At 42.7% G+C, this 10,730-nt stretch overlaps 1 protein-coding gene across 2 annotated transcripts; it reads right to left on the reverse strand.

Annotated features, from left to right (window-relative positions):
• Positions 1 to 1,009: 1,009 nt before the first annotated feature.
• Positions 1,010 to 9,380, reverse strand: LOC107383467 (SLAM family member 7). Of its 2 annotated transcripts, none has more exons than XM_015956096.3 (4): positions 9,133 to 9,380; positions 8,194 to 8,502; positions 7,561 to 7,669; positions 1,010 to 1,462 (listed from the first exon to the last, which is right to left on the reverse strand). In XM_015956096.3, exons 1-4 carry the CDS (start codon positions 9,182 to 9,184, stop codon positions 1,252 to 1,254), a joined length of 681 nt encoding a protein of 226 aa, XP_015811582.1. In that variant the 5' UTR covers positions 9,185 to 9,380; the 3' UTR covers positions 1,010 to 1,251. The 2 variants fall into 2 exon arrangements, with proteins under 2 accessions (XP_015811582.1, XP_015811581.1); XM_015956095.3 differs by having other exon boundaries at positions 7,391 to 7,669.
• Between the last annotated feature and the right edge of the window lie 1,350 nt (positions 9,381 to 10,730).

Consider the following 10,730-nt stretch of genomic DNA (forward strand, 5'->3'; position numbering starts at 1 on the left):
GCCATTCTGTAAAATCCACAATACATTTCCTGGTTTGGTCTTATGTTTGTTGTTCTGCTGCTGCTGCTTAAGCCTTTCAGATTTACTGCAAAAACAAACCATCACCCCTAAAAGTTCAGTCTCTGCTCCTCCTGAGCTCATTGTTCCAAATCCTGCACATTTTCAGCTCTTCCGTTAGGTAAATTTTCCCACAAAAACTCTTTTCAACATGGTCATGATTGCTCATTCTGCTGGCACCAACCATCAGAGGTCCCAGACCTGCTCAGTGGTGCAAACTGAGACATTATTGTAATGTAGCAAGTCCATTACACAGGATTTTTCTATGATTGAAGGATAAATGAAACCAGGCTCAATGATTGCTTGAATGTTTATTTGAAAGGGGTGAAGCATTTGGACCTGTAAGAAGAGTTGGTGTGAATATAGAGGATTTAAAGTGGTAAATAAATGATTGAATGTTTGTACTTACCAGTTTCCCTTGTGCTTCTGTCTGGACGTGTTCCAGCTAAAAGATTCCCAGGGGAGCTGGAGCACCTAAAGAAGGTTCTGGAGCATTCCATTCAGTAGGAATGGGAGGGGTGACCTGTGAAATTGCTCCAGGAATGCAGATTAGTTTCACTGAATGTTTTTAGGATTGATTAAGGATGTTTCTATTTTTGTATTGTAATTATTTAAGGAGATCTTAGAGATGATGATTTAAGTATAATTTAAGAGTATTGAAAGATTGTATTTTTTGTATTTACCTGTGTCTGAGTTTTAGGATTAATCCAATTAGGCACACCTGTTATAAATACAGTTCTGTGTTTGTTGGAGTTGAGTCGGAGGGTTGAGTGTTGGATGAAGTGGCAGGCATGGATTTGTGCTGCCTAGATTTTAATTTTGTACAATGTAAATAAAATACACTTGGGTCTGCACTGGACAACGGCCTCCTCAGTATTACTTTTCCTCCGGAGCGCATGAGGGTCATTCTGGCAAGTGCCTCGGCGCCACAATCATGCAGAACACAAGGATCTGGTGTTGCATTAAACTCATTTATTTTTGTCCCATGTCCATGTTCTCATGAACAGTTTCATCCACCTCTAGAGTTAATCATTGTACCACTTCACTGTATATTCACAGTAAAGTCATTCATTCATGATCAAATAATGAGAAAATAAACAGCATTTTATTAATAAGCTCAGGGTTTTTGTTTATCAAGCACATAAGAACTTTTGTTGTTTTTGCTTTAAAAATATTGAAACATTTTCTAAGAATTTAAGTCATTAAAAGCTGATATTGATTTGCTCTCAGGGGATTCATGAGTTTACAGTGAGCTACAGTTTGTACATGTCTGATCAGTAAATAAGCGTTTATTGCTTCTTGAGCTTCTCCAAAAGGTGAACGGTAATGACAGCAGACACCATGATGATCAGACCGATGGAGAACAGGAATGTCTTCACCTGGCAGATGGAGACACCAGAAACATCTGCAAGTAGAAAATGTTCATGTTAGAGACAAATCAGTAATAGAAGGTTTGTATATTTTAATCCGCAGGGTCAATCTGCCCCACCACCATTCTGCTGCAACATGAAAAACTACCAAATATCCTAAAGTACAGAAATCAACTTTTGAATTTTCCTGTTTTTAAAGGTTCAACATTTGATGTGTATGGAGTAGATGAATGTCCGAAGTCAGAAAACTAGTAAGAATTGATGCAGTCTATTTTCTTATAATTCCTTCAAAGACTCAGAGTAGAGCAGAAGGATTCAGCTGAGATGGTTTGGGCATTTGGCTAAAAGGCCACATGGACAACCTGGATAATGTGTTTTTGGTAGTGCCCTACCAGTCACAGGGAGCTGCTGCTGATGATGGGACACTACCCAGACATGGCAGAGTCAACACCTTGGGGTGTTGCTAGTGGAGATAATGAAGGTTGATGGGGAGACAATGGTTTGGGCTTCTTTAAAATTTAAATATGTCAAGGTTCATTTTTGCTTTTTTGCATTTTCAACCCAAAGCTGATCCTTTAATCATAGTTAAGCTGCGAGAACATCATTATGTCTTTACATCTTACCCAGTCTTTCCCGACAGTAAACTTCTATGTTTTCATAGAGCTCTCTCTTCACCACGACAGATCGGTACAACGGCCGCATAACTGCAGACGCAACACCAACCCTCCTATTGATCTCATGCTCCATCTTTCCCTCACTCATGAACAAGACCTTGAGATATTTAAACTTCTACACTTAGGGCAGGACCTCATCCCTCACCTGGAGAAGGCATTCTACCTTTTTCTGACCCATTTACACAAATGTTTGTAATGACTAAAAACCAGATACGATTTATTTTGTATTCTAGATAAAAGGTTAGAAATAATTGTTATTAGCTGCCCTCTAAAGTGTCACTGTATTAAATATTTGTGACTACTAAATCTGTACAGAGCAACATATCCACGCGTGTAGTAAACCTTATTAGTGGTATTACGTGTCTTACCTCTCTTTTGCCAATAAGACACCCAGAATATCTTTGGTGTGTTCTTGCTGTGTTGAAATTCTAATTCCATCTTTTAATTCTTTTTAAAACACAGAAAGGTTTTATTTACCTGCAACGTTTTGTTTCGGTGCTTCACCTAAACTCAGTCTGGTTTTAGATCTTTTATGGTCACTCCTCTTCTGAGCAGGGGCGGGGTTAGGCCCGGCTACTTGGGCTCAAGCCCCGAATCTTTTACGAAAAGCCCCGGATCTAAAACGTGGAAGTAACGTGCAGTACCAAAGTCCAATTAAGAGGGAGCAGCTGGCAGTAGTTTGTATACAGCCTGCCTGAACCTCCACCACCGAAGAAGAAGCCCTTCAGCAGCCAGCTTCTTCTACACTCTCTGCCTGAAACGCATGTGTGAAGATGGACATAAGGACGTTTTTAGACAAAAAGTGCAATGACAGAGCCCCAGCTTTGATGAGACTGGTGTTGACTCAGGTTTGTTTCACTTCCGCTTCCGGTAGGCAACAAGATGGCGCCTGTGCTTGGCTTAGCCGCAGTCACCGGCCACTTTTTCAAACTTTTCTCCACTAACCTCCTCTTTTCCACCTTGCTCCTGTCTGCGATTCTCTTCAGTAGTGTCCCTGCTACCATCTCCTATGATCGCCAGACTCTTTTGTCCTTCCATTCGTTCACGATCGCCCAAGATGCACCGAGGACGTACCATCCTGTTTGTTTACCTGAGTGACGCACTGGCCCGGAACCAATCGACGGTCCCGAGCTTTCCGCCTCCGGCTATGTTTGTCCGGTCCCGGGAAAACATCGGAGGAAAAGAAGTAAACAAGCAGGAATCCAGGTGAGAATAAGACTTCTCTTAAAGTGTGGTTCATCTAGTAAACATTGGCGCGATCTTCTAGCTTCTTGTCCTTTGTTTGGTGACCTGAGCGCCACTTCCGCTTTCCCGCCAGGCCGTGTTGGGACGCGGTTCATCCGTGCAAGTTTTTTAAGGTCGGTTTATCCTCATTTCTCAGTGGTTTCTCCTCCTGTTCCCACCATAAGTGGTTTTTATAAACACCGTGGATCTAACCCTGCTAATTTACGTCCACTAACTCCAGTTGTTTCTGTAGTTTCTGATTCCTCCTCCTCACTCAGCATGGCTCTATTAAATACCCGCTCTGTTAACAATAAAACTTTCCTGCTCAATGATCTAATTCTCTCTAAAAACCTGGATTTTCTGTTTCTGACTGAAGTTTGGCAGCAAACATCTGATTATTCTGGTCTGATTGAACTCTGCCCGAGTGGTTATTCTTTTCTTAGCCAGCCTCGGGGTTCTGGTTGTGGTGGAGGCCTAGCTGTTGTTTTCAGAGACCATCTTCCATGTAGCTCTACAACCTCTGGTCACTTTGCTTCCTTTGAACTGCAGCTAATTAAAGTCGGGCGTAAGAACCCGTTCTACTGTGCTGTGGTTTATCGTCCACCTGGTCCAAACAGTTCTTTCCTTCAGGAGTTTAGTGACTTTCTATCCTCCACTGTGAAGCTGTCCAGACTGGTGATTGTTGGTGATTTTAACATCCACAGTGATGATCCCTCCGATCTCTTTGCCATGAATTTCTCCAGTCTTATGGACAGCATGTTTCTGGCCCCACACATGCCAGGGGGCACACTCTAGACCTTGATTTAACCCTGGGTCTAAATGCTGACAGTGTTTATCCTGAGGTTGTTTATATTTCAGATCACCATTGCATTTTCTTTAACTTGTCAGTTTCTGCATCCCCACCTCCTGCTCGCCGTATGGTTAGTTCTCGTTTTCTTAATGAGAGCACAGCTAGCAATTTTTCTGCTGCTTTTGATCCACCCTGTTCTTCTGATAACGACCCAGATTCCTTTAACTTCTCAGTTTAACGAGCACTGCCTCTCCATTCTGGACAACATCTGTCCTGTCAGAACCAGATCAGTTCCTGCAGTGAACCCTACTCCCTGGTTTGATGACAGCCTTCGCAGCCTAAAGCGCCAATGCAGAAAAATTGAGCGTTGGTGGAAGATAACCCATCTCCACGTCCATCTGCTGCACCTAAAAGATCTTCTGATATCCTTTAACTCTGCAGTCAGAGACGCCAGGGTATCCTGTTTCTCCAACTTGGTGTCCCAGAGCAAAGGGAACCCCAAGGTGCTGTTTAACACCATCAGCAGCATCGTGTCTCCTGCCTCTCCTACAGCCTCCATCCACTCTGTTGCAGACTGTGAGAACTTTCTTTCTTTGTGGACAAAGTCAATAAGGTTAGATCTAGCATCTCTCCTTCAGCCTTATCGCTGCCTCTCCCGACTCCAACCAGGCCCATCATCCTAGATAGCTTTGCTCCTGTTTCTTTGCCTGAGTTTACCAAACTAGTTAACTCTATGAAGACCTCTGCATGCCCTCTCCACATCTTACCCTCATCTTTGTTTAAAAGTGCTTTTCAGTCCATCGGTCCCAGCGTGCTCTCTATAATTAATGCTTCTCTGGTTTCTGGTCAGGTCCCTGCTTACTTTAATAACGCTGTAATCCACCCGCTTCTTAAAAACCGAGTCTCGACCCCTCTCTCCATAGCAGCTTCAGACCCATCTCTAAACTTCCGTTCATCTCCAAGATCTTGGAAAAGGTTGTGGCTCAACAACTCACAGCTGATCTTGATCAACATAACATCTATGATTGCTTCCAGTCAGGTTTTTGTAGTGCTCATTCTACTGAAACAGCTCTTCTTAGGGTCTCTAATGACCTTCTGACTCACAGTGATGCAGGGGACTGTTCTGTTCTGGTCCTGCTGGACCTGACTGCAGCCTTTGACACTGTTGACCATCACCTGCTACTGGAGAGGCTGAGAGACTGGGTAGACCTATCAGGATCTGCTCTGGAGTGGTTCTCCTCTTATCTCTCTGAGCGCTCCTTTTCTGTGGCCGTCTCCAAGTTTAGGTCCTCCACCACCTCTCTTACCCATGGTGTCCCACAAGGTTCTGTGCTGGGGCCTCTGCTCTTCCTCCTCTATCTGCTTCCTCTTCAGCACATCCTGAGCTCCCTCAAAGGAATCTCCTACCATCTTTACGCAGATGACATCCAACTGTACATCTCCTTTAAGCCTCATGAGATGTCTAAGCTGCAGCTGTTACACACCTGCTTAGACTCTATCAAAACCTGGATGGCTGGGAGCTTTCTTTGGCTGAATGAAGACTGAGATCCTCATCTGTGCCCCAGACAAGCGGGTTCCCAAAGCCAGAGACTCTCTTGGTCTGCTTGCTTCCCACACCAATCCTTCTGTCAGGAATCTTGGCGTGACCTTTGACCCAGCTCTCACCCTGGATTCTCATGTCAGTTCTCTTGTTCGCTCTTCCTTCTTCCATCTCAGGAACATTGCTAAGCTGAGTCCCATTCTGTCTCGCTCTGAACTTGAGACAGTTATCCACTCCTTCATCTCCTCACGCTTAGACTACTGTAACTCTCTTTTCACGTGTCTGAGCAGAACCTCCCTGAACCGTCTACAGGTGGTTCAGAATGCCTGTGCTCGGCTTCTGACCAAGTCCTCCAAATACACCCACATCACCCCGCTTCTCCTCCAGCTTCACTGGCTGCCAGTCAACTTCAGCCAATTTCAAGATCCTGGTTCTGGTCTATAGGGCCTTACATGGACAAGCACATCTTACATTGGTGATCTTCTTAGTCCCTACACCCCCAGCAGGTCCCTGAGGTCCAGTGACCAAAGCCTACTAGTTGTGCAGCGCACCAGGCTAAAGACCAAAGGTGACAGATCATTTGCTGCTGTGGCCCCCAGACTCTGGAACTCTCTCCCCCTGAGCCTGAGATCAGTGGACTCAGTGGTCTCCTTAAAAAAGCAGCTGAAGACTCACTTGTTCAAGCTGACTTTTGTATTACCTTCTTCAACCCCTCTCTCTTTATTCTGCTCTCCCCACCTATTCCACCTTCCTCAGGATCCACTGATTTCCCTCTTTCCTATTCACTCTCTCTCTTTCTTAACATTTTTTTCTTTTAAATCCCAGTTGCCTATTTTTGCTCATTTTAAATATATTTTTAAACATTTTCTAAATGCTTTTTTATATTTTTACATTTTTTTGTTTTGTTTTTGTGAAGCGCCTTGTGATTTTTATCTTGAGAGGCGCTATAGAAATGATATTTTCTTCTTCGTCTTCTTCTTCTTCTTGTGAGTCTTATTTGAAAATATTTGTTGTGCTGCTGGTTTGCCTAAAGTTAGCTGATTATCAGTTGTTGGAGAAAGAAAGGGAATATTTACTATCATCTCACACTAAACACTACAATTTTCTGCCCTGAATATGCTTAATATGTAGCTTCAGATTAAAAATTGTGTGGTACAAGACAAATATATACGATGTTGACTAGTGCGTGTCACGTGTGTGTGCGCGCGTGTGTGCGCGTGCGTGTGTGCGTGTGTGTGTGTGTGTGTGTGTGTGTGTGTGTGTGTGTGTGTGTGTGTGTGTGTGTGTGTGTGTGTGTGTTAAACCCCAGATCTTAATCCGCCCCTGCTTCCGAGAAGGATAACGACATCTTCTGGGCTCAGATACAGCTGCCCGACTTGTCGAGTCCGCCATTTTCCCCAGAGCCAGCCCCACTGTGCAGAGCGGACTGTTTGGTGCCCTCTGTTGGCTGGTAGATGTAAACACAAACCTAATCTTGTGCCGTCTAAATAAATATTTGATAATCTTTTTTAATTAAACTCTAGCTTTTAAAGGAAATACGGCACCTTCATTCTGCACTCCTCTAAACGTCCTGTGGAGGTATTATTTTAGAAAAATGTAGCGTTTTATATAACTGTTCCATATTCAACCTTTAAATCCTCACAGTTCGTTGATAAAGGATGGACTGGATTTGTCAGAAGACCAACGGTTTAACTAAATATTTCACTTCTAGAATTCACTAGGACTGTTCACTCACCAGCAATTTTGGTGCAGAAAGATCGAAGGTTTGTCTCGTTTTTCAGCCAGCTGACCTGGTTGCTATGGTTACAGATGATTGATTCAGCTAATAGATAGATGCGGAGGGAACCCCCAGATGTATTGACCTCTGACCTTCCTCCCTCCTGATAGCAGGTTTTAGCATCACACCTGAAAGAGCTGCTGATGCTAGACTCTGGCGTTGTGCAGGCTGCTGTGACGTTACAGGTGGAGTTCTTGGACACAGAGTCACTGATCAGATCAACTGGAGAGACTGGATCTGAGGAGAGAAGAGAGATAAAGTTCAAGTTAAAGTCCCATTAGTTGTCAAACTCACTGATGTGTGTGCGAAATTTGTTCTCCGCATTTGACCCATCCCCTGGGGGAGCGGTGAGCTGCAGACACAGCCACACTCGGGAACCATTTTGTGGTTTAACCCCCCAATCCAACCCCTTAATGCTGAGTGTCAAGCAGGGAGCCATTGGGTCCCATTTTTTCTAAGTCTTTGGTATGAGCCGACCAGGAATTGAACCCTGATCTCCCAGTCTCAGGGCGGACACTCTACCACTAGGTCACTGAGCTGATGTGACGTATTTTTGAACAATAGAAGAAAAGGTTGAACGAAGTCACAATTCCACTCAACTTCAGTTCATCTTGATATCAGCTTTTTTATTTATCATGAATGTGAATTACAGTAAAAGGTCAAAAGCCAAAAACACGATAGCCTCGGATTGTTCTAAAGATTATGTGTTGGAATTAGACCTTCTCTAACTTTTAAGCTGACATGTAAATCAAAACTCTTACCTTGAACTGTAACATCATATTCAGCTAGTATGCGGTCTTTACCCGCGGTCACTCGTGCAACATAGGTTCCACTGTCTCCCTTTGTCAGATGCTTTAATCTCACAGAGTATTTCTTCTCAGAAACCTCAATTCTTCTTCTGTATTCTTCACGAATGTTTGGTTCTCCATTAGGCTGATATGTTACCATCACATTTTCTGTTTTAAATTTCCAGAAAAACAAGTCAAATGTTTTAGGAAAATCAGCATCCGACACATCAAGGTTCAAATCCCCTCCAGTCGGCACAAACACAGGTGTCCCAGCACTGGACCCTGTGGAAACAGCAGGCACAAAACCTGAATTAATGCATTCCAGTTCTGACAAAACCATATAAAACAATGAAGTAAACGGTTGCATTTCTAATCAGTAAACAACATCTTCCTCTTTAGTTACTCTAATGCATAAGAGACTCACATTATCATTTTTGTAGACAAACACTTAAATTAGCCCAGTTTAAATAAGAACATAACTTCTGATTTCTGCAGAACAGCCTAGCTAAAAGACTTTGAAGTGTAGATGTCTAAGCACCAAGAACAACTGTAACTGAGGCGCCGTTTAACCAGGAAGTCACTTATGTGGTTAGATTTAAGTTAAAAAATCGAAGGGTTGAGTATGGGCATTTTAGTCACATCTCTGATAATTATCATCTCTTTAGTTTGTGAACGTGGCACTAGAAGAAAAGCTAACTGCAATTTAAAATCTAAACAAATGGCATGTTTTTGTCATCAACTCACCATTATACCCATAAAAACATTAACAGTGAAATCAGGAATGTTTGGGAATTTTTGTGTAGAAATGTTTTAAAACACATCTACGTACTTTCTCTCACACATTTTCTTTTTGTTCTCAAATATCACTGACTTAAAAATGCTAAAACCTTTAGAAATAATCAATAATCTTACCTTGTGTTTGATAAAGCAAAAAAACAGCACATAGAAGAGTTGGGCACGCCATCTCATTGGCACTCAAGAGGATTTTCTGACTGATTACAGAAGTGGGTCTTTGTGTGTGATGGGAGGTGTTCGGGGTCCTCTTGGTATTTGAAAACAGCTGATGAACTACACCAAAGCGCGAGCCATTGTTGGAGAGAGAAAGGTAACTTCCTCTTGATGCAGGAAGCTTGGTGGTGTGCTTGGAACGTTAGACATGAACCACATCAGAAAGCTTCTTGTAGCAACTAATGTGTAAATTGGGACTTCCTGACCTTTAGCAACATGAAGAACTCGTGGTAACGTGAACAATTCTGCACTTTGGAGCATACAAATGTGAAGTTTCTGTTAAAATTCAGTTTCCCCACACTAAGTATAACACACACACACACATCCACACACACGCACGCACGAATGCACACATACACACACATGCATGCATGCATACAGTACACACACGCACGCACGCACACATACATACACACACACATGCATGCATACACACACATACATGCACATATTCATGCACACACACACATGCATGCACACATACACACTGATACAATGCATGCATACACACATGCACGCACGCACACACACACACACCAACACACACTGTATATACAAAATCAGCTATGTTATGGGAAGTCCTGATGACTATGGAGCACACTTCTATTTGCTCCTATTTTGCTGTAACTCGCAATCATGAACACGCACGCACACACACACTCACATGCACGCACACACATATTCACACCCTGGTGGTGATAAGCAACATCATAGCAACAACTACCCTGGGGCGCACTGACAGAGGCGAGGCTGCTGAACACTGGTGCCACCGGTCCCTCTGACCACCACCAGCAGCATGGCAGGGTAAGTGTCTTACTTAAAGACACAATGACTGCAACAGATGGGGCTCAAACCTGCAACCCTCCAGTTGTAGGGCGGGCACTTACCTCCTCTTCCACCGTAGCCCCATTGTACCATTAGGTTAGTCAGATAAACTCTTGTTGAGACTGAAGTTTCTTTTCTTTTGTAGTGGTTGTGTTAAAATAGGAAAATGTTTTCAGAGAATTCATGCACAATTTGTATTTTTGATTAAAGCAGGTCAAGGACTGAGCAAAATTTACTAAGTTCTAAACATGGACACATTGGTTTTACACAAAATGAACACGACTTTGGCAGGTTTGAAAAGTAATACGGTGTAAAACGATTCCAACACAATTGGGCAACAAAACAGAATTCTGGTGCGTTTCTCTGTGACGTTAAAGCAGCAGATGTGGCTGTTTTATTTAAACGCTACAGAAATGATCAGTGTTTCCTTTGATTTATTTTACACAGAATTTTAACATTTTCATTTTTTGAGAACTTTGAGAAACACATGATGCAACGGCTCACCAAAGACAACTAAATGAAAGCTGACTGCTTGTTTTTTAAAGTTTTCACAGAAACACATGTAGAAGCATCAGTCTTAATCAAATACAAAAATTATTCTATGAATGAAAAATAATGGTGATTAGAAACATAAATAATACATCTGAATGTTGCCTTAAAGCTAAAACATTGTTAAC

This window comes from Nothobranchius furzeri, chromosome 11 (genome assembly GCF_043380555.1).
Source record: "Nothobranchius furzeri strain GRZ-AD chromosome 11, NfurGRZ-RIMD1, whole genome shotgun sequence".
NCBI classification, from domain to species: domain Eukaryota; kingdom Metazoa; phylum Chordata; class Actinopteri; order Cyprinodontiformes; family Nothobranchiidae; genus Nothobranchius; species Nothobranchius furzeri.